Source organism: Bubalus bubalis, chromosome 2 (genome assembly GCF_019923935.1).
Source record: "Bubalus bubalis isolate 160015118507 breed Murrah chromosome 2, NDDB_SH_1, whole genome shotgun sequence".
Lineage (NCBI taxonomy): Eukaryota > Metazoa > Chordata > Mammalia > Artiodactyla > Bovidae > Bubalus > Bubalus bubalis.
The window spans coordinates 165,224,900-165,249,722 of NC_059158.1; the positions used below are offsets into that span (position 1 = coordinate 165,224,900).

The 24,823-nt window shown below is 41.9% G+C and overlaps 1 protein-coding gene across 13 annotated transcripts in view; it reads right to left on the reverse strand.

The window, feature by feature from the left end:
• The window catches only part of DOCK10 (dedicator of cytokinesis 10), a 302,832-nt gene that overhangs the window by 58,636 nt on the left and 219,373 nt on the right, over window positions 1–24,823 (reverse strand). For all 13 annotated transcript variants that reach the window (XM_025278357.3, XM_025278360.3, XM_045164608.1 and 10 more), the window contains exons 19-27: window positions 24,016–24,108; window positions 19,320–19,443; window positions 19,001–19,122; window positions 18,543–18,629; window positions 15,682–15,774; window positions 15,124–15,242; window positions 11,986–12,055; window positions 8,527–8,640; window positions 4,964–5,035 (exon numbers count right to left, since the gene is read on the reverse strand). In XM_025278357.3, coding sequence (XP_025134142.3) covers window positions 4,964–5,035; window positions 8,527–8,640; window positions 11,986–12,055; window positions 15,124–15,242; window positions 15,682–15,774; window positions 18,543–18,629; window positions 19,001–19,122; window positions 19,320–19,443; window positions 24,016–24,108 — 894 coding nt within the window. The remainder of the gene's footprint in view (window positions 1–4,963; window positions 5,036–8,526; window positions 8,641–11,985; window positions 12,056–15,123; window positions 15,243–15,681; window positions 15,775–18,542; window positions 18,630–19,000; window positions 19,123–19,319; window positions 19,444–24,015; window positions 24,109–24,823) is intronic.

Here is a 24,823-nt window from a genome sequence, read left to right on the forward strand (position 1 = left end):
CATTAAACACATCAGTGCCGACATTTTCTTCACAGGGATATGCATTAACAGCCTGGACCTTGATAATTCCTCTGTTCCTCCTCCCTGCCCTTTTTTTGTCTTCCTTTCAAATTCCCCTTGAAGCCTACTCCTACTCTTAACCCCAGATATGGTGATTGGTATACACAGGTAACATTTTTATTTTTTAACTTTTTTGGTTGTGCCACATGGTTTGTAGGATCCTAGTCAGTATCCCTGACTAGGGATCGAACCCTGTCCCCAGGAGTGAAAGTGTCGAGTCCTAACCACTAGACCAGCAGGGAATTCCCAATGAGTAATGTTTTAAATTCTTCTCCAGAAGTCTATCCCACGGTCTTGAGAGGGAAGAACTGCTGAGCTGGGGACGGTGGGCTTTCTGTCTCAGGAAAGGGAGGAAGGCAGTGAGGTGACAGTCGGATCCACAGCTGCAAGCTGGAACCTGCTGGAAAACCTGGGCTATGATATGGCAGAGGTCACAAGGACCAGATGCAGAATGCAGGGGCTGAGTTTCAGGCATTTGGGAGTTGTGTTAGGAATAAGGGGCTGATAGAAAACAAAACATGCAGCCAATACAAGCAACCTTTCGCTTCCAGAGCTCAGTGTTGAGAAGGCATTCAGCATTTTCTGGTAAATAGGAATTGACAAGGATAAGAAAGCAGGAGTGCCAGGGAGGTGCTGTCTGCCTCTCAGAGGGTTCTTTACCACAAGGGTTGCCATGGCCTCCTCCAGGGGATCTTCCCCGGGATCAAACCCACATCTCTTGTGTCTCCTCCATTGCAGGCAGATTCTTTACCACTAGCGCCACCTGGAAAGCCCTAATAAATAGGAATTTGCCTTGGACAAAAAAGGGGTCTCAGGGAGGTGCTATCTGCCTCTCAGAGGACCAGACTAGAGGATATGACTTCCTCAAAGCTTCCTGATAGTGGAATATTTTTTTAATAACAAAGAAAGCCATTCACTTCGCAATTAAAAAAATTAAAAAAGAAAATGCAAATAGCTTGGGAGATGCTTATTGGGAATGCTTTTAAGTCAAATGATGGCATCTGGTCTACTCCTAATGTGATACATAGAGATGGTTAGAACATTAGATGGTCATGTGCCCTTGGAAGAAAACTGGGTGTGGTGGCTGCTCCTGAAGAGGGTCATGAAAAGGGAAGTGGACTCAGTGAATGTGAACTGCTGTCCATGAGAAGTTCTTCTGTTCTTAGGCTGTTGATAGGATGTTTGTAACCTATCGATCTGAGCAGATATATACTAGTGGGAACTGAAAGATTTTAGTCCAGTCTGTTCTTTTTACACATGGGAAAGCAGGCTGTGAGATGTTCAGTGTCTTTTTTTTATCATCTAACATGTTAATGGCAGAGCAAGGGTTATAATGCTGAGGTGTCCTGAGAGACAGGAATCATCCTTATCATCATGTTAGATTTTCTCTTGCTCCCAGGTGGGAGGCTGTTATCTCTGGGAGTAGAAGAGCAGACACAGCTGAAAAGCAAGCATGGGACTTAAGAATTCAGAGTTCTGGAATACTAGAGATGATTAGATGCGCAGCCAGGGCAGGTCTCTTATGCTATGTCAAGACCGTGTTTGGAAAGACTTGAGGGCTGGAGGTGTGGATGGAAAACCCAAGGATGTTGGCTCTGCAGAGTCCCCTGAATCCTCAGTGCCCCATTCCTCTCCACTAAGAGGCAGCACTTCTGGCATGCGGGAAGACGCTGCAGAAGCCTGCAAGGCAACAGGCAGACCCCTTGGGAGCTGTCCTTCCTCCTCTCCTGAAGTTCCGGGCATTAACTGGGTTATACCCCAGCTCAACTCAGCTGTGAACCTGCTCAGCCTAATAAGGTAAGGAAGAGTGTATACCCCAAGGAGTTAATAAGATTTAGCTAGCATGTGCCAGGTATGGTTTCCCAGGTGGTGGTAGTGGTAAAGAACTCGCCTGCCAATGCAGGAGAAGCAAGAGATCCGGGTTTGATCCCTGGGTCAGGAAGATCACTTGGCGAGGGAAATGGCAGCCCACTCCAGTATTCTTCCCTGGAAAATTCCATGGGCAGAGGAGACTGGTGGGCTATACAGTTCATGGGGCCGCAAAGAGTTGGACACGACTGAGTAACTCAAAACAGCACAGCATGTACTAGCAAGGGCCAAGTGGGAGTACCACTGAGACAATGTTGAGGGTGTTTGATCAACATGGCCAGAATGAAAGAGTGGATAAGTTCAAATTCACTGAGTTGAGGGCACTTTGTCAGGATGTGGGCTTAAACAAGAATTCAGGGGATGGACCACTCACTGTTAGGTGGCTCTTGAGTCCTGGAGATGGCTCATTTTAAACAGGATGAAAATACCTGGGTTGCCCTGGCAGATGATAGAGGAAGGAAGAAAAAGGCAGAGGGAAGTGGACATATAGGAATGGAAATATGAGCCCAGAAGACCCACTGTGCACCAAAGCCATCCAGAAGGTATTAGGGACTGACATCCCTAAGACATTCAGTGGTATCTCCTGTCTGCAGGTGGGAGAGACAAATACAGTGTTGGCTCACTAACAGCCATGAGGATGAGGGTCAGCTATATACAGAGGTCATGTGATTGCACCCAGTCTCCAGGGACCAGTGGCTGTGATGATCAAGACAAATGACAAGTCTGGAGAGCAGCCAAGGGGGCTTGACTCTCAGGAAGCTGTAGGGCTGATTACTGATGTGTGGAATCCCTAGGGACAAGACAGGTAGCAGGCAACAATGGCATTGCTTCATATCCACCAATAAGACAAGAACGGACCGTCAGAAGACAAGCATCTCTGTTCCAACAAATAGCCATGACTCTTCCATCTTCCTGGACCTGAGTCAGTTCTCAAATATGGTACACGCTGGCTGAAGAGGAGGCAGGGTCCCTGAAGAAAGTGTCCTGCAGCTTGAGTAAGTGTCTAATGTAATGATTCTAAAGTCCTTCTCCAAAGGACCCTGTAGGATTTTCTTAGGTGATTACACTCGGGGCAACACTCAAACATTTGAAGCACTAGTGGACACAGGATCTGAATTGATGTTGATATCTGGAGACCAAAATACCATCATGTCTACCCGCTTAGAGTAGAAACTCACAGGATTAATAAAGTAGTCCTAAGTTCTGCTAGCAGCAGGTCCACTGGGTTCAAAGATCTGACCACCAGCCATTTACCTGTTCTAAATGTATAATTTGTATTGACACAATTGGCATCTGCAGTAAACACACACTAGATGCTTGACTGGATGCTTGGCCAAGGGTAACTTGGCCTCTGTCTTCCTGGACCTGAGTCAGTTCTCAAATCTGGTACACACTGACTGAAAAGGAGACAGGGTCCCAAAGAAAGTGTACTGCAGCTTGAGTAAGTGTCTAATGTAATGATTCTAAAGTCCTTCTTCAAAGGGCTCTATAGGTTTTGGCCTAGGATACTGCCCCTCCCCCACCAAGAGTATAAATGAAGACAATTTGCTATTCACTACTATACCCACCCCATGCAATACTGTTCTGATTTATTCTCCCAGTGAAGGAGGTGTAGTGTCTGAGGTTTCTGCCTGGTCTTACCCACAAAGAGAACAGAGAGAAATACGTGCGGAACTCAGGGAATCCACTTGGGTGGTTCTTGATCCTTCTTACCCAACTGTAACTACAAATGGTCTAAGTAGAGTAGAGTTTATTTTCCAAAGGCTGAGACCACTCTGGACCCCTTTGGAATGAGCGTTTGGGCCACAACACAGATAAGTGACCAAGACCTTCAGAGCTGCTGGCTGAAGGTGAGGGGAATCTAGAATGGATGGCAGAGGAGGGAGGTGATGAGAACCATGTATGGTCCTGAGGCCAGCCATAGTAACAGGCTACAGTTAATCAAATCCCACTAGCCTCCATTTTTCAGGAAGAGAGGCCCAGGGAAGCTATCGAGGGGCAGAATCAGAGACATTTACAAAATGTAGTGTAATCTGTGGACTGTGGACCACAGGCAGCAGCCAAAGATATGCACAGCTCAGATATCCCTTTGAGACAAAATCTGCTATGATGAAAGAAACAACTACGGAGTTTTGGGGATGCACTCAAGAGACCATGCCAAGGTCACCAAGGTCACATTTTTGCTGGCTGCTCCAAGCTTGCAAAGGTACCAGAGTCAGATCATCTGCCCAATGCAGGACTTTCCTCGTGAACATTCTTTGCTCTCAGACAGCCCATTGGTCCAGCTAAAACTGTCTCACTGCAAGGCTCTTTCCAGTCAATCCTCCTTCCTTTGCCATCTCCTTTCACAGGCGTCAGACTTCCCTAGTCCTTTTGCCTGTCCTTTTATCCATTACAGTCCTTTTGCATTTCTAACTTTGTCCTTCCATCTGCTTCTGAAGGACCTGTCCTGACACAACAATCACGTCTCCTACATAGAAAGCAACAAGCAGGGACTTCCCTGGTGGTCCGGTGGCTAAGACTTTGCCTTGCAAGGCAAGGCATGTGGGTTCAATCCCTGACTGGGGGACTAAGGTATTTCCCTGATGGCTCAGACAGTAAAGAATTTGCCTGCAATGCAGGAGATCCAGGTTCAATCCCTGGGTCGAGAAGATCCCCTGGAGAAGGGAATGGCTACCCACTCCAGTATTCTTGCCTGGAGAATTCCATGGACACAGGACTCTGGCAGGCTACACTCCATGGAGTCGAAAAGAGTTGGACATGACTGACTGACTAACACTCTCACTCTCTGGGAGAGGCTAAGATCTCACATGCCTTGCTAGCAAAAAACCAAAACATAAAAGATAAGTAATATTGTAACAAATTCCATAAAGACTTTAAAAATGGTCCAGATAAAAAAATTCTTAAAGCAGTGAGCATAAATCAGTAAGATTTATAAACCAAATAAAAGTGGAACTAATAAGAGCATATTCATTATTCAGAGAATATTCATGAGCATAATTGTTGGATGCTATTTTATTACATATGATCTTACCTGAATTTTATTTGTGTCAATCAAGTGCTGTGCCATGGATTTTAGGATAATTGCAAAGAAGAACCAGGAATGCTGTTAGGAAAAGAAAAGACAATCAGAAATTTATTATCTTACAGCAAAGTAATGATAATTCTGTTTTTTACAACATGCGATACTATAAAATCTTTATCTTGGAATGTATTCTTTGAAATTAAATGCATCAGAGCAATAATATAGTCTCCATTATGTTAGGATCATCCTTAGCAAAGTTCTAATGGGAAATGTAAATGCCAGATATTTCTGTTTCCCAGTCATCTCAAAGACTGTATAACACAAGAAACTGGCTTATTTGACATGGCTGATTAGACAGTCATCTTAGGAAATACTTATTCATGGGCTGTTCTACCTGTATTCCTTAAACAAAACTAAATGTTGTAGCAGGCCCACCCCTCACATTATGATGGGTAGAGGCGAGTAAAAATGGAAGCTGTATGTTTAAGTATTTAAAAGCTAACAGAGTGTTAAATAAAGTATGTTGGCTCTTCCTACCTTGACAAATACAACTTCATGACAGTTTGGAATACTGTACCTGAATGTGGGAGCATAGGAAGAGCATGACCCTGGCCCCCCCTTCCTCTCACCCGGGGCTCCGTCCTGCCCTGAGGCACCTGGTGTGACTGTCCAGCCTGCAAGCCCAAGCGCTGCCCACAAACCTCTCCACAGTTCCTGCCCACAGTTCCTCTCTCCCACCAAACGCTGCTCCTGCCTTAGGTCTGGGGCTACACTCAGGCAACAAGAGTTTCCCTCTTTAATATGGACTTATAAAGAGGTGTAAGCAGGCCCAGGAATAAACCTACAAGCTCTAAAGGTGGGGGCTCCTAGGAATCCTTATAGTTCCAGGCGGCATTCCTTTTGACTACCCTCACACTTTGTCTCATGAGAAGGGGTGCACTTGGAGAAGGCCAAAGAATACCCAGGGCTTCCCAGGTGGTGCTAGTGGTAAAGAACTTGCCCGCCAATCCAGGAGACACAAGAGATGTGGGTTTGATCCCTGGGTTGGGAAGATCCTCTGGAGAAGGAAATGGTACCCCACTCCAGAATTCTTGCCTGGAAAACTCCATGGGCAGATGACCCTAGTGGGCTACAGTCCATGGGGTCATGAAGGGTCAGACACAACTGAGCACTCACAGCAGCAAAGAACACCCAAGGATGCCAGGTAGGCAGCCTTCTCCAGCAACCCTGTCCCCACCCTCACCCCGTTACAGTCTATTCTCTCTGCAGTCATCAGAGAGATCCTTTTGAACCACGGTCAGCTCAAGTCACTTCTGCCCTCAAAGGCCTCTCATGGCTCCCAGTTTCTCTCCCAGTGGAAGCCAAAGCCCTTGCAATGGCCCACAGGCCTTACGCTACCCGCCTAACCTCCTGGTGCCTCTCTGACTTCATCTTGCCTCCTCTCTTTGCTTACGTGGCTCCAGCCACACTGGCCTTCCTGCCATCCTTTAGGTATGTCCACCAGGTGGGCTGCTGCCTTACGACATTATACAGGTCTTCCCCTCAATCTTTATTTTCTTTAATTGAAATACAGTTGACTTAATAATATTATGTAAGTTTCAGGTGTACAACATAATGATTCAATATTTTTATGGAGTGCACTCCTCAAGGTTATTATAAAATACCGGCAATTTACCCTGTGCTCCTCATTACATCGTTGTAGTTGATTTTATACCTCGCAGTCTGTACCTCTTAATCCCCTTCACTTATTTTGCCCCTCCCCTCACTCCTCTCCTCTCAGATAACCACTAGTTCGTTCTCTGTATCACTAAGCCTGTTTCTGTTTTCTTATACTCACTTGTTTGCTTATTTTTTAGAGTTCACATATAAGTGAACTAAAATTTTGCTATTTGTGACATCATGGATGGACCTGGAGGGCATTACATGCTTAGTGAAATAAGTCAAAGAACGACAAATACTGTATGTTTTCCCTTCTTCCTTTCATGTTCTACCCTAAATGTCTCCAGCTCTCTCACCCCCTTCACATTTTTTGCTGAGGTCTTTCCTTCTCCACAGCTCTATCCTGACCACTCTATTTAAAACTGTAAACCTCACTCTGCCCTCAGTGCTCCTCATGCCCTTACCTGCTTGATATTTTCTTTTCCCATGCTACTTCTCACCGCTGAACATGCATTTTTTTCCCAACAGTTTTTAAAACCTCCCAAGACTTTTTTTTTTTAATCTTTAGGCCACACCGCCTGGCATGTGGGATTTTTTTAAATCGATTTTTAAAATTTTAAAACTAATTTTTTAATTTTAAAACAAAAGAAATTAGAATTAATTTACAATGTGGTGTTAATTTCTGCTGTGCAACATGAATCAGCTGTATGTATACATACATCCCTTCCCTCTTGAGCTTCCTTCCCCTCCCCCCACCCCATCCTCCCCTCTAGGTCATCACAGAGTATCAAGCTGAGCTTCCTGGGTCACAGAGCAGCTTCCCACTAGCTATCTGTTTCACACATGGTAGTGTATATATGTCAATGCAACTCTTGCAGTTCATCTCAACCTCTCCTTCCCACATGTGGGATCTTAATTTCCTGATCAGGGATTGAACCTGAGCCCCCTGCATTGGCATCGTGGAGTCTTAACCACTGGACAGCCAGGGAAGTCCCTGAACATGCAATTTAATTAACTTTGCTATTATGTGGGTCATTTACTATTTTTTATCTTGCAGTACTATGTAAACTTCCCAAAGGCAGAGATTTTTATTCTATTCTCTATATGCATATCAAGTGCCAAGGATGGTGAGGATGGTGTTTGTTGCATGGAAGGCACTTGGAACATATTTGCTGGATAAGTTGAATGAATATGCTCATACAGCTAATTTAAATTTAAACAAACAAGCCACTTGACCTAGACAAATTTGATTTTAGTGAAATGCTGATGCTTATTGATCCAGTCTCAGCCCTCTCTAGCTACTTACTCATCAATCATCTATCTGTCAAGTCATGATAGATAATTAATTTAGCAGGGGACTACATTCACAAGTCTATAATAACTTAGAGTTATATCTTCATAAGCTCCTCACCATCTTTTATGTTACTACAAATGCATGTGTTGCAACTTTTGGGGGAAAAAGAGTAGCTGTTTCTCTGCCTCCTCTCTGCTGTCAGTCTACTCATTAATATATCATTAATCCTTTTGTTGGTATTTTTCCTCTTATTGTGCCTAAAAACCCCATAAACTTTATTTTGGGTACACTTAGTACTTTTGAATGTTATAGGTCATTCTTAAGAGTCATTCATTTTGCCTTTAGGCCAAAGGACCTGAGTCCATTCTACTTTTAAAGATGATCTGTTCTCTTAATATTGGAGGAGGGCATGGCAACCCACTCCAGTATTCTTGCCTGGGGAATCCCATGGACAGAAGAGCCTGGTGGGCTACAGTCCATGGGGTCACATGCTACTGTTCCAACACGAAGCTTACACCAGAAACCATAAGAGAAATGATCTATAAAAATCAATGACTCCTATCACCTTCAGAGTTGAGTGTAAGCCATCCCAATGAAAGCCCGTCTTTAAATTCTTTACCTTCAGGACATGCTTGACTGTTGTGGAGTCATTTGATTGCAAAAGACCAGTCATATTTTTAACCAGTTCTTCATGTATAGTTCTCTCCTTGTATGCCGTAGTCTTGAACACAAACTGAAGAAAATCCAAACAGTGAAAAAAAAGTTAAACACTTAAAAACAAAGGGTCAAAAATTATGTTCCATGAATAACTCATGTCTCAAAATTATCTGCTCATGCCAGATTTTGTCATGAAATAAATGAAGGCCCAATGATAAGTGTAATACACACCTGCTCCTACTGAGGGCTTTGTAGAGGTAGAGCCTTGCTCACCTAAGCTCTCCTTGACACACTCTTAGTAAAAATCAAAAAGAAGATCAGAGAGCAAAAATTTAGCGGGTTCAAGGAAACATGGAGGGCTTTGACCCACCTACTTAGGGCACCTTTCCCCTTCTCCTTCCTTCCACTGGCAACAGGTGGGTGGCATGGTAGCATTTCTTCATCCTGAAAGGGTAGAGTACCCACTCAAATAGCCAAGTGGGGAAACTGGTGCCTTCCAGAGGCCAGTAGGAGAACTGCCCACAAGCCCAGGGTCCATTACCACCTCATGCTGAGACGCGGCAACCAAGAGGTTCATAAACATTGGCCGTCAGTAAGATAACAAATGCTGCTGGCTTTTTCCTTGAAAGATTGGTTGTTGGCACAGTGAGTGCATGTCATGGTTTAGTCTTCCATATTTCTTCATATATTTTAAGTATCAATTCATGCACATATATTTAAAATACAAAATGCTTATGATGTTTTACTTATGAGTTGGGTTTGCCTCAAGGAAGGTCATTTCTTTATAATAGTCACAGTTTGGACTTCACTATTGTCAAGGGTGAAGACAGACAAGAAACAAAGCAGAGGCACTTTGCGTTTGGGTCTATAGTTATTTCTTTGACTTCATAGCACATTGATGCCTAAATCTCCTGAGGTGTCTGACTTCTCCAGGCTCATCCCAAAGGAGAAGAATAAGGCTAAGAGATGCATGAAACTAGCTAAAATCAAGAGTAGTACAATTTTCCCCCTCATGGATTATGACTCCTATGAGGGTAATGTAATCAACTATCTAATCCCATGCACAGTAACTTAGCTCCAAGGGCATTTTGACTAGCTTTGAAAATTTTTTAAATTTTGGCTAAACCATGTCACTCCCATGAATTGCTATAAACGATGGTATCTAATTAGATCAACTTTAGACATACATCTTTGAAAAAGACATGGTGAGTGTATGTGTACATTTTGGATATTGTAGATGGAGTGAGTTAGCAGCATTTAGCACCACTGAACTTGAAATGGTGTTTAGCATATTTCTGAATAAGTATGAACTATATCAACTATCACATTTTGCAAAGACATCAAAGCAGGTATTGACCCCAGTTTTCATTAAACTCTTAGGTGTGGAGCTTAATATTATTGTATATGTTAGAAAATAATTTTTTCCATTAAGGGTGAAAAAAAAATCAGATTCCTTGGTCAAGGTCAGACTGTCAGCCATGTACTATATATAGCAGGAGTCAAATCACAGAGTCAGATAGCTGCATGTTCATCTCATCCACTCATCTCACTTCACAGAGAGGAAATGTGAGGTTTAGACAGGCTGATCACTCCGAGTTAACGATCTAACCCTAACTAGAATTTAGTTTTCCATTTTCTACTTTAGTGCTTTTTCCAGATTAAATTTTAGTTGGTTATATATATTTGTCTGTATTTGTTTTAGACATATGAAATTATGTTATGAAACATCTTTAGGAATTGTCATCAGCTTGAAAATCCACGTAGGTGTATTTCTGGATTTAAAACACTGACAAAATGTGGTCCACTGGAGAAAACACTTCAAAGTAAACTCAGTAAGTATCCTCCTACATCATAAAATCAAACGGTCTCGTCAGGATTTTTTTAAATATCCTGGTTAAAAATAAGGACTGCTCCAGGAAGCACTGCCAGGACACCACTCCAAGAGCATTACAGATTGCTTCTATGAGCTGATATAAGGCTCTCATCAGGAACTAGCCTCGGCTATCACAAAAATAGTCACATCAGTGGGTTCTAAACGCAATTTTTGGTAATTCTACTGGAACAAGGTAAATAATACGTGTGTTGAAAAGTAGATGACTTTATATGATAGAGACTGGGAAATTTTTTTCCTTTCATGCCCTCTGGAGCTTGAAATGGAAAATTGGGGTAAGGGTTGAGAGAATGAAAATTCTGTAGACGATTCTGTTGAACAGTAAATTCATCAATACCCTATAAAAGGAAGCTATGCCTCTGTCTTACAGAGCAAACTAAAAAGGCATTTGTAGGTGGGACTGGCCTTTGGCAATTGAATTGTAGACCTTATTGGGTAAAATCATACCATAGGGAAATTATTGTGAAATGACTATTTTTGGCATATAAGGGCACACACTCATACTTAGATATTTGGGAAGACATTTAACTTTTCTGACAGATAAAAAACATGTTAATATGAAACTGTAATGGGAATAATTCCTCACTGATAATATCTCAGAGGGGTTCACTCCAGAATAAAATTTTTAGTTATTTCTTGCTGTCACAAAATTTTAGCACAAAGGACCCCAAATTTCTTCTCTGGTTGCCTTTTTAGACATCTAAACTACATGGGCATATGTCTACCTATATATATTCATGGAATATTTTCTTTTAATTAAAAAGTTCTATGTCTCTTAAAAGAGATAATCTGTACATAAAAATTGAAATTTAGTTCCTTTATTTATATAAAGGAATATAAGATACTTTTATTTATCTCTGGATGGGTTTTTTCTTTTCCTTCAAGAAGATGACCTTTAGGCTGGAACTATAATGTGCAAACATCATCACAAGTTCACTGGCATAAATTCACAGGCCAACTGAAAATGGGAATATAAACATGTCCAAGTGAACATCTGACGAAGGCCACTGGAGGAAGCAGCGCACACCGATGGGATGGGCTAGTGGTTCATGCCGGAGGAGAAAGGACTTAACATACCAGAAGCAGGTACAAATATACAGTAACTGGGAAAATGAAATAATGCCTGAGAAAACAATAAAAAGAGCTAAGAAAACATTACAGAAGAAACACAGCACATTCAACAAACCAACAGGAGGCGTCTTCCTTAAATTTACAGAGGAATTTCATGTATTTCTACTGTTGATTTCAAAAGACCATACTTTTGTTTTCTCCTGCACTTCTTTCTTTGCTTTTTCTCCCCATATAAATATTCATTTGCACATGTATGCATTATTTATATACTGAAATAATACATTAAGCCCATTAATGCAAAAAAGAAGGAGTTCTAAGTCACTAAAGGGAAAGTTCAGTATGACTGGGGTGGGCACCATTCAGCTACAGAAGGGAACTCCCCACTTATTGCAGACAGGAAATGAGACAAGCCACACAGCTCAAGGGGACACAACCAACGCCCACGCGGCAATTTCATACCTTAATGTAGGACTGGACGGAGTGGTCCAGTTGTTCCTCATGGCACTTGGCCACGATGTCGGTCAGAACCCTGGAAGAGCAAAGCTGTTGAGTGGCCTTTCTGGAGAAGGCAGGAAAATACCACTTGGTTTGTCACTGAAGTGCTTGGTAAGCTGGGCACTTAATCATTACTGAATGAATGAATGAACCAATTTCAAACTCAGTACCGGGTGTTCAGTATCTAGAACATCCATTAGCCATTTCCAACCTTGAAATCTCTAAACAAGAAGATAAAAGTAATGTCTTATGGCTGCAATATTACATTGGAGACATTTTGGCCCAAGTTGTATATGTTATTACAGTTTGTGTCTGCTGACAATGTCTTTTTGGAGAAGGAATTGTTTTTAGTATCTTATTAAAACTTAAGATCTTTAACCTCTAAGTATCACATTCTGTTTTTAAAGAGCTTGTCTTCCAACTTAGAGGTGTTATATACGTGCTTTTGGAAAAAGTATTTAGTCTACAATGTAAGGTTTTGGGTTTTCCTCCTTAGCTGGGTTAGAGTCCAGTAGCAATGGTGGTAGAGGTTGGTTTCTTCACATTAATACTTGCAGTTACTCCATGGCTGCAGTGCTTAGGGATATCTCAGAATTTTAACAGCTTTATCTGCTGAAATATTTAGGAGTTTTGTCAACAGATGCATATACTCATGCTGAAAAGACTTCAACCTGAAGGCACAGTTGGGGACTTCTAATCTGGCTCCAGAACTGGATGGTTGTAGAAATGTTAGAGATGTTTTAATTTTCTAGTTTCAGAGCTTTACTTTAAAAATGATGCTGTGCTTAGTCACTCAGTAGTGTCCTACTCTTTGTGACCCCCATGGACTATAGCCCACCAGGCTCCTCTGTCCATGGGGATTTTCTAGGCAAGAATACTGGAGTGGGTTGCCATTTCCTTCTCCAGGGGATCTTCCCAACCCAGGGATCAAACCTGGGTCTCCCACATTGCAGGCTGATTCTTTACCATCTGAGCCACCAGGGAAGCCCAAGAATACTGGAGTGGGTAGCCTATCCCTTCTCCAGGGGATCTTCCCGACCCAGGAATGGAACCAGGGTCTCCTGCATTGTAGGTGGATTCTCAACCAGCTGAGCTATGACTGCTTTTCTGAAAAAGGCTAATAATATGTGTGGGAGTTATGAAGGTACTAGAGATATTTCAATGTCAAGAGTCATTTTTTCCAGAATGCTGTGACTAATATTTTTTTTAAAAAAATGAACTTCAGGAATAATATGATTCAATAATTAACTGAAAACCCCATCTCTAGTAAGAGAAGATTGTAATTTGCTAAAGTCACCAGACAGATTAGTAATGTTGAAAGAACGTAGTGAAGGCAAATTTAAAGCGAGAACAGTGAAAGAAAAACTGAACATAAACAGAAAAATAAGATTTAGTGGGAAAAAAATGGTACAGCTACTCAGGAAAATAATTCGGCATGTTCTTAAAACCAACACATATGGGACTTGCCCAGTGGCTAAGTGGCTAGCTCTCTGAGCTCTGAGTGCAGAGGGACTGAGTTCAATCCTTGGGCAGGGACCTAGATCCTGCATGCTGCAACTAAGAGTACGCATGCCACAACTAAACCTCCTGTGTGCCGCAACAAAGGCCGAAGATCCTGTGTCACAACTAAGGCTCAGTAAATAAATAAATATGAAAAAAAACCCAATGCATACAACTATCATATGACCTAGCAACTGTTCTTTTCAGAGAAATGGAAACTTATGTTCACCCCAAATCTACCAAAAACTGGAAATGATCCAGCTATCCTTCAACGGGTGAGTTTTAAACATATTATGATATGGAATACTACTCACATAAAAAGGAGAGAACTATTGATTGATGTAACAATCTGGATGAATCTCCAGAGAGTTATGCTGAGTGAAAAAAGCCAATTCCTAAAGGTTACACACTGTCATATGATATAATTCCACATTTGTGTGTGTGTGCCTGCTCAGCCATGTCCAGCTCTTTGCAATCCCATGGGCTGTAGCCCATCAGGCTTCTCTGCCCATGGGATTCTCGAGGCAAGAATACTGGAATGGGTTGCCATTTCCTCCTCCAGGGGATCTTCCCTACCCAGGGATTGAACCTGTGTCTCTTGTGTCTCCCGCACTGGCAGGCAGATTCTTTACCACTGTGCCACCTGGGAAGCCCTCATAAATCCATATAACTTATATATAAATTTAAAATAGACTATATAATAAATTTATCAACTTATATAAATACATGAACTATATAATACAATATAAAAATATATGTATTCATATTACATATAAAATTTCAATATAACATATATAAAATTCTTAAAGTAACAAAATTTTAGAGATGGAGAAAAGATTAGCAGTTGCCAGGAATATGGAGAAGGCAATGGCAACCCACTCCAGTACTCTTGCCTGGAAAATCCCATGGATGGAGGAGCCTGGTAGGCTGCAGTCCATGGGGTCGTGAAAAGTCGGACACGACTGAGCGACTTCATTTTCACTTTTCACTTTCATGCATTGGAGAAGGAAATGGCAACCCACTCCAGTGTTCTTGCCTGGAGAATCCCAGGGACGGCAGAGCCTGTGGGCTGCCGTATGGGGTCACACAAAGCTGGACACGACTGAAGTGACTTAGCAGCAGCAGTTATAAGGGGTGGGGACCGAAATGATAAAGAAGTAGGTGTGTCAATAAAAGGGCAACATGAGGGATCTTTCTGGGAAGGGTGATGTTCTGTCTCCTGCTTCTTTCAATGTCAATATTCTGGGATTGACACTGTCCTATAGTTTTGCTAAATGTCACCATTGGGAACATCTGACGAGAACATGAGCTCTCTTTTGTACTACTTCTTACAACTGCAAGTGCCTCTATAACTATCTCAAAATAAAAAAGTATAATTAAAAAGCACAAAGGAAAAGTTAAAAAAGAGGTCTAAAACTCCACTTGGATGATAATAATAGATGATTAGAAGGTAAGAACTCAAGAGTGAGACATACTTAACTTTGAGATATGTGTTCAAACAAAATGCAAGCATACACAGTTATGTAGCCACTCAGTTATAATTAGAGTTGCCTGTCACCACAGCTTATAAAATCTCTTCTCCCAAGGCTGTGCTATGAATACCTGGTCACAGTGGTGCTTATTTCATCTTCTTCATTCTGTACCAGAATCTTGAAGAGCTGATTCAAGATTATAGGCAGAAAACTCATGATTGCATGAATCTTTTCCACATTCAGTAAGTTCTGTTAAATTGGCAGGACAGAAAAAAAAGGTCATTGATTAAATTTAAAGCACATTCGACTGATGTTCATCAGGACTTGAATATGAATACAGTAGTTCACCTTTGTTTGGCTTTATTTTTCATGGCATTTCTCATGACATACAGGCATGAGGGTAAATGTTACAAAGACTCTACAACTAATTAACTAATTTAGAGTCAATTGACTCTGATTTTCAACCATTTTTATTTTGGAGAAACTGATCTTTGTTTACTCTTCCATTATACAGACAGACACGTTTTAGGAACTGTGAAGTAAAATCATTTCCTCTTGGAAATGATAAGGTATTTAAAAATCTTCAAGAATAATTACCCTGAAGCTTGCTACTCAATGCAAAATGTAAAGGTCTGCTTTGCCTATTTCCATCCTGGAGACCACTGCAACTATTTGCACGTCATGTTACCTTACAGGAGCGGACGAAATTCGAGGTAGGTGACTGAGACATATCTTTCTCCCTTTTTTGGCATTGTCGGAAAAATGTGTTCACATGTGGATCCTGAAACAGCAAAAAAAGTATTGATTTTTCTGATGACACATAAGCTGTGTAACAATCATGGTGATGGGAGGTGAGTCCTTCTGTAGGGCAGATGACTTGGTGTGAGGTGCTTTACCAAGGAGGCAGAGAGACAGACCTCTCATTTCCGGAGCTGTTCTGGCATGCTGAGGGCTTGACCTGAACCACAAAGTCTGCTCTCCTTCCTATTTCATTCTCAGAGATTTGTTTTCTTCTGGGCCACATGACAACGGCTAGAGAATTGCTTCTCTCGGCTCTGTTCCTACGCCTTTCCTCCCTCTTTTTTTTTCCTTTCTTTCTTTCTTAAATTTTCTTCTATCATCTTCCTGTTCCTGCTTCTTCCACAGACTTCTATCATTTATTCTTACTATTCTTTAATACACACGAGAATGGGTATAGTTTAATATGCACAGGGATACTTTCAGACTTAAAATGTCAGCGTTAATAAAAAATTAGGAAGTCCATCTGCCATCGTGAAATAAAAGTTGACTCCTTTCCTTTGTTAGGGGCAGAATTGTGTCCCCTCCAAAATCCATGTGTTGAAGTCCCAACCCCCAGTACCTCAGGTTGTAACCATATTTGAAAATAAGGCCTCTAAAGAGGTAATTATGGAGTTCGTGTGGTCCTAAGTCCAAATATGACTGATGTCTTTACAGAAGAGCAAACTTGGATATTGACACACACAGGAAAGCCAAGGAGGGAGGCTTTGGAAGAAGACAATACTGCTGACACCTTGATCTCAGACAACCAGCCTCTACAACTGTCAGAAAATATATTTCTGTTTAAGCAACCCCGTCTGTGGTATTTTCTAATGGCAGCTGGAGCAAACCGATCTGTCCTTTAATGTTGTTTCCTGAAGCAAATGTCATGTTGGAAATGCTGGGGATCAAGGTTACATAGTCAGGAAGTGGGATACAGACTCCCTGGTGGCTCAGGTGGCAAAGAATCTGCCTGCAATGCAGGAGACCCAGGTTCAATTCCTGGGTCAGGAAGATCACCTGGAGAAGGGAATGGCAGCCCACTCCAGTATCCTTGCCTGGAGAATTCCATGGACAGAGGAGCCTGGAGGACTATAGTGTGTGGGGTCTCAAAGAGTCAGACGTGACTCAGAAACTAGCACTCTGACTTTTCACACTCTTCTGGGTGTTTCTCTGGCATTTGTCAGCTCTAGAGGGGCATCTGTGGTTTGAGTTCCCCACAGGTCAGTGTGTGTGAGTAAGTAATATTTTCAGTTTCATGTTATTTATTCAAGAATTATTTAGTGAAAGCTATTTGTCAGATCCTCCGCTGGCACGGAGGACAGAGCTCTGGGCAAGGAAAACCCACACCCTTCCTCTGGTCCTTCCATAATGCACCTGAGACAGATACGACACCATAGTTTCCACACAGACCTATTTTCTCACAATCAGACAAGTGCTTCAAAGGAAAACAGGGTGTCAGACGGTATATGACAAGATGATACAGCATGTCTGAGGGGTCAGCAGATAGGGAAGACTTCTTTGAGGAGGTGATATTTGAACCAAGATTTGAAGGATGGATAGGAGCTGAAAGACTGATGAGGGGAGGGGAGGCAGAGAGAGAGATAGCTTTCCTGGCTGAGGAAAGGGAGTGTCACAAAATCCCTGTGTCCTGGAGGAATGAAGCAGACAGAGGGCACAGTGCGTGAAAGGACCTTGAGTCTTCAAAAACTGACATAAATACCGCTATGGAGGAAGGAGGGTGTCTCTCAGGGCGACGAGTGTGTGGGCAGTGGAAGCTGATGTAGAGAAAGGTAAGTAACGGTGAGTCACAGAGGGACCTGAGCTGTTTGGAGGAAAGTAGCTGGAAGCATGACAAAGAGAAACTCAGGATTCTGAGATATATAAATGCAGGATTTGGTGGAGAACGATCATCTTGTGCGACTTGACTGAGGCTGATGGCATCAGAGAAAAGATGTATTTAAGGAGTTATGACACAGGACTGGGGAAGAGGACTCAATTTGACTTGAGGCGCCAGTGGTTATGGAAAGACATTTTGATCCAATATATGCTGGATTATTTCACTTTCTTAGCAACCAAGTATGTGCTAAAGCAGCTTGAAGCAAAAAAAAAAAAAAAAAAAAAAAAAAAATTAAAAAACACACAAAAAAGAAACAGAACCAAACACACACAACTACAACAACCAAATGCACACTGAATTTAAGAAAGGAGCAATACTTATTCTAGGTACAGGCAACAGCTTGCTTTGTAGTTTATAATCAGTATCATAAAAGTTCTCCCAATGTGCTAAAATAAGCTGCCTTGCAAGGGAAGGGGTGAGCTTTATGGTAATATGACAATGGTAATGTTCCCTGTGTACAGCATTTTGTAGTTCATGAGACATTTTCACATGCAGTTTCTTATTTTGAGCCTCACTACAATCTTAGGTGGAGATTTTCGTTTATTGTTATCATTTTCCTGATGAGGACATGGGATTGCAGGGGTGAAGTGACTTGTCCAAAGTCAGTGTCCGAAGTTGACCAAAGTGGCTCTCAGATACAGTTTTGCCCACTTCATGGCCTTTGCTCCATGAGAGGAAGCTTGGATAGGCATTGGAAATTAGACTGAGTTTCAAGGGAAAGGTCCACAATTTTAATTTTAAATGTTTCATATTTTTAACACTTGGGTTGTTGTCATTGGAAGCAAACCATCTTCCAAGGGAAGCGTCATCTTGATAAATACACTTCTGGAATTTTGGTCTGCAGTTGGATAGTATCAGGATAACATGCTCACCTGAGTGTTCACTGTTGATACAACAAATGTCGATACTTTGAAAAGTGGTTTACCACCATCGACCCATTTAATGTCACTCCCAGTGTGCTGCAAAAAAGAGTTTGTTACTGTCACTGTGGCAATTTGAGAGAAAGGAAATGTCAATAAATAGGTTATTTAGTTTATGTTAATTTGCCACCTTGATCCATTAGTCTCACATTGAGATGGACAATGAGAGATGCAAATACATTTCGCAGTATTAGTAAATGATATCAATGTGATATCAAGGGATCATTTTAAATAGATCATTTCTACTGGCCACAAACAAAACAAGGTATTGAAATATTACAGGTACAGTTGATTCCTAATTACAATGGATGAATACATTAAGGTGGGATTAATTTAAATAGCTGATGGAAGATAACCTCATGCCATTTAGCCCATGTATCTTTTCTCTTAAGTTATATGCTACCCAGTACCTTCCCATTTGCAGAATCTTGAAAGCTTAAATAATTTGGAGGCAGGTTTGTTGCTACTGGGATATTATACTCTTGAGAAGCTATCTGATCATCTTTCATCAAAGGAAGCCAAGCATATCCAACTGTTATAAAAGAAAAACAGAGAGAAAACTTTTCAGTACACACCTTCACGGTGAGGAGTAAAAAGAAAGTTATTTATCATTTATGAATACAAAACTTAGTTTAAAAACTCTAAATAAACCAGAGCTTTTCAACTACTTTCCAATTCAAGTCCCAGAGATGACATGTATGGCCATGTCGGACTGCTTCTGGTCAGTACCTGGTGTCTCCAGTGCCTCCTTCTTTTTGGCGTTGGCTTTCGCATTTATGTCACAAGTGACATGATGAAAAGAAAACAGAATATGGTGTTTCTCATGAGGTTGTGTTGGGAGCTCAATTTTCACCTGCAATGAAAGAGATAGTAGCTGGGATGAGACTGAAATCATTTCCTAGGGTCAGGGCAAGACAAAGCATAGACACTTTAACCTTTTAAAAAGTCTTTAACTGAAATCTAGGTCCACGTTTAAGTCAGCCCTAGAAGCACTGATTTAATTCTTAGTACATATCCATCCTGCTAATACTAATGCATAATTATATTTTACTTCTTTATTGTGGTGGATGATGATAATTTAGACTACCCAGTGTTTCTCCTTAGGTAATTTATGTCATCATGGGCAAACTCTGGGACATAGTTTTGAGCAAACTCCAGGACATAGTGAAGGACAGGGAGGCCTGGCATGCTGCAGTCCATGGGGTCACAAAGAGTCGGACACAACTGGGCAACTGAACAACAGATTTCGCCATGAATTAAGCACACACACATATACAAACAGACATACACATATGAAAAACACACAAGGAGACATAACTGTATAATGTAAATAAGGCACAGATTAAGGACTTATTATCAAGAGAGATAAAGTAAGTTGTCCTTGCCTCCCAAAGGGCGTGCATGGACCAAGCATCACTTGGGAGCTGGTTAGATGTGCAGAAACTCAAGACACTACTCCAGACACATGGAATATGAATCTTCATTTTAACAAGATCCCCAGGCGATACTTTTCAGTTTTTAAATCTCTGTCACATAGGCTGTCATTTAATTCCCTCAACAGTCCTGTGAAGTAGGATGGTATAGAGGAAGCAAACAAGGTGAGAGACGTTAGGGGGCTTTGAGTCACTTAGGAGGATAGACTCGTCACTAATTACTAGCACCTTCCAGGACAAGAACATCTGTCACACTGGAATCCCAGGATCCCAGGCAGGTAACCTACATTCAGTTCAATATTAGCAACAAGGTAGTTTCTAGAACATCAAATCAAGCAATAAGGTGATAGTGAAAGTGAAGTGAAAGCTGCTCAGTCGTGTCCAACTCTTTGTGACCCCATGGACTATACAGTCCACGGAATTCTCTAGGCCAGAATACTGGAGTGGGTAGCCTTATCCTTCTCCAGGGGATCTTCCCAACCCAGGGATTGACCCAGGTCTCCCACATTGCAAGCGGATTCTTTACCAGCTAAGCCACCAGGAAAGCCCAGAGACCCAGGCAAATTATCTACCAATTTATTTATTAGACTCTGTGCATTTATATAGCTAGTTAATTTATTTTCACACTGTTCAGGAGAGAATTTATTAATAGATTTTCAGTGTCATCCCTGGGACAGTAGTATCAGCATCACTTAGAAACTTGTCTAAAAACGTGAATTCTCGGGCCCCATCCCAGACATATACAGGATCCAAAAATCCTGGGTGGTGGCGGGGGTGGGGGGTGTTCAGTAATCTGTGTTTTAACGAGCCTTTTGGGTGATTCTATGCCTGGTAAAGTTTGAGAACTTCTGAATTAGAATGGTTTGCAGCTTACATATATTCGTTACACACTAGCATTTTAACCTGGTAACAAAAGCCAATATACAGTTCAAAGCATGCAATAACTAACAATGCAGTAGAATGAAATTTTCTTTTTTTAGCCAGAGCACATAGGAATGAAACAGGTGCTTAAGAATTCCAGTTAAACTACATATTAAGGCAAATACTCCTCAGAAGTGAGTACTGCAAATATTCACATTATATTTTTAACAGTGTCTTAGAAGAATTGATAGCCATGCTTATAATTAAAGCAATCATTTCTTTTTGCAATACAAAGAAGAAAATGGTTTTGAATCTGCATGGCATAGTTCACCAGGCTGTTCATGAGATACACGTTCTCCTGTGGAGAAGCTCACAGCTTTTACAAGGATTCCAGGAAGCATATGAGAGTGAGAGAGATTAAAAGCCACACTTAACCCTAAGAACATCCTTTTTTTCCTTTTAATCTTATACATCGACAGAGAATGCGCCTTTCAGATGGGCTTTGTCAAGGGGTCAATATTGTAGTAAATATTCAGTAATACGGTAATAGACTTTTCTCTTAATTTTTTTTTCACCTCTGTCCTAAATTTATAGGGAAAAAATTAAGAGCATTAAACGGATGTGGAAGAAGGAGATAAGGTTCCTCAGGTCTGTGGTTTCATCAGTGTTCTTTTAATAAGTTTAAAAATGGTCCGAGTGTAACTAAGGGTGATAGGCAGAATAATAGCCCCCGCCACCCCCCCTACCCCCTGCCCACAGTGTCCCCGGGGCTTCCCAGGTGTGCTAGTGGTAAAGAACCCATTTGCCAATGCATGAGACATAAAAGACACACAGGTTCGATCCCTGGGTTGGGAAGATCCCTTGAAGGAGGTCATAGCAACCCACTCACTCCAGTATTCTTGTCTGGAGAATCCCATGGACAGAGGAGCCTGGTGGGCTACCGTCCACAGGGTTGCAAAGAGTTGGACATCACTGAGCAACTTAGCACGGAAAGATGTCCCCCATGTCCTAATCCCCAGAATACATGAATATGTTTCCTTACATGGTAAAAGGGACTTTGCAGGTGCAACTAAGTTAAGGGTCTTGAGATGGGGAGATTAAACCCGATTAGTCCAGTGGAGCCAATGTAACCACAAAAGTCCTTATCAGAGAAGGCAGAAGAGTCAGGGTCATAAGAAATGCGAGGAGAGAAACAGAGGTCAGAGTGACGACACTGCTGGAAAGGGTCAAAAGCCAAGGAATGTGGGCATTTCCAGAAACTGGAAAAGCAAGGTAAGGATTCTCTCCAGAGCCTCCAGGAGAAATGGAGCCCTGCTGACACCTGATTTCAGCCCTGGGGACCCATTTCAGAGTTCTGACCTGCACAACAAACTGTAAGATCATCAATGTGTGTTATTTAAGTCACTAAACTGAGATAACTTCTTAGAGCAGCAACAGGAAATTAATACAAAAGCTGTGATATTTTTAATCCCAGACATCATACTGACAGGTTTCATGAGTTCAGACCTTAGTTTAATGGTTAGAAATTAAATTTAATTATTGGAACTTGTTTTTTTGAAGCTATTTATACTACCAGCTGACATGTGTATAGTAATTTACCATTAACCCAATGAAGCTTTTTTGTTGTTGCTATTGTTCTTGTTTTTTTTTTTGCCATGCTGCACTGCTTATGGGATCTTAGTTCCCCAGTGAAGGGCTGAACCCAGGCTCCTGGCAGTAGAAGTGCAGAGTCCTAACCACTGGACCACCAGGGAAGTCCCCCAGTGAGTGTTTTAGATGTGTTCTAGTGGAGTGGTGAAGCTTTAGGCTCTGGAGTCACATGGCCTGGCCTATATTTTGACTGTCACTTCATAGTTACATGCCCTAGGCAGAGTTGCTTCCCTGACCCCCCGTTTCCTTATCTGTAAAGTAGGAAGGCGTGAAGGTTCATTTTATGTGTCAACTTGACTGGGCTATGGGATGCCCAGATAGCCAGTTAAATATGATTTCTGGGTGTGTCTGTGAGGCTGTTTCTGGAAGAGATCAGCCACAGGGGTGACCATCATTCCATTGAGGTCCAGAATAGAACAAGAGGGCTGGGGAAGGTGGAACTCCCTCCCTGCCTGACTGCTTGACCTGGAACACTGATCTTCTCCTGCCCTTGGTGCTGCTGGTTCTCAGGCCTTCAAACCTGGCCTGGAATCTACAATAGGCACTCTGGTTCTCAGGCTTTTGAACTACACCAATGGCTTTCTTGGGTTTCCAGCTGGAGATGATAGGACTTTTAAGCCTCCTTGTATTAAATTATATCTATCTATCTATCTTCCTATTGGCTCTGGTTCTCTGGAGAAAGCTGAGTGGATGAAGGGAGATGGTACGTACTTGGAGGACAGTGTGGTGCCTGGCACATAATAAGAGAGTCTTAAGAACTGGCAGAGAAGGTCCTGAGGGGAAGGGCTCCAAGCTCCTTCAATTACTATGAAGGTTATAAGTAACAATGCTGGCTCATACTCGAGCCTTTTTGGTTTTGTTCTTTAAGACATGAAATGCTGCTGCTGCTAAGTCGCTTCAGTCGTGTCCGACTCTATGCAAACCCATAGGCAGCAGCCCACCAGGCTCCCCTGTCCCTGGGATTCTCCAGGCAAGAACACTGGGGTGGGTTGCCATTTCCTTCTCCAATGCATGAAAGTGAAAGTAAAGTCGCTCAGTCGTGTCTGACTTTTCACGACCCCATGGACTGCAGCCTACCAGGCTCCTCCACCCATGGGATTTTACAGGCAAGGGTACTGGAGTGGGGTGCCATTGCCTTCTCCAGAAATGCTGCTACTGATTGGTAAGAACTATCTAACACGATCTTTGTTATAGTAGCCAATGAAATAAAATAAAAAATTCATCTCATTTGAAAGGAATGATAGAATAAAAATTTCACATTTTAAAAAGATAATCATATGCTGAAATATATAAATTTTCAACATAGTCCTGGGGCAACTGTCAATGAATGTAGTTTTGGAAGCTTGGTTATGTAAACACCTGCTAAGGAACGTCCTGAGTCAGAGGTGTAGTCAAGAGAGAGCGTTTATCATCATGTATTATCTCACCCACTCACACAACTTTTAAGGAGCTGCTGAGGGCAGCAAAGTCTTGACCCTTACCTCATCCGAGAAATCTGGACTCTGGGAATGGTGCAGAACTGCAGTGTAGGCAGCCGAGGTGAAGAGGGGCCCTCCAGGTTTTCCATAAATACACTGTTTAAAAAATCATGAGTTGAATAATTATGAGGGTCTGAAATTAACCCTGAGCACAGAAAGGCCACAACTTTTTTCAGTTTCCGCTTCTGGAACAAAGATAAATTTTGTGATAATCTTCCAGGCTTAGCTGACATCTAATTAACCTTGAACTTCTTTGATCTGCTGTCCTGTATTTATTCTACAATGGGGCACTGTTGAAGAAAATATGAAGGCTTTAATTCACTCTGTAGATATTACATCAAAACTGAATATCTGAGTCAGTTCACTACCTAACTTTGATTACTGGAGATAAGAGACTGTTCACTTCTGATTCCTGCAGCCCATGGTATCCAACTCTGATGTAGAGTTTAAGGTCATCAGTCCTGGGTGACCACAAGGCGTGGTTTGACCCCAGTACTTGACATGCCAGCCCCCAACCAAGAATTCTGGAATCCTAGGGCTGGTTCCAGGCTCTACCATACTGTATTTTTCTTCTATCCCAGATCCTAATCAGGCCAGTGGGTGGGGATATGGTACTTTCTTGCCATAAAAGTCCCTTTAGCCCAAGGTTCAGAGTCCCTCTACTGAAGTTAGCTGTATCTCTGAGTAATGCTCTAGAATGCAATGAAACAAAGGTCACACCTACCTGCAAGTACTTTTCATTTTTAAGAATTTTCCCCATAAGCAATGCTCTAACAGGCCTGGTGTGTTTGCCATCTGCTCACTGCTATTG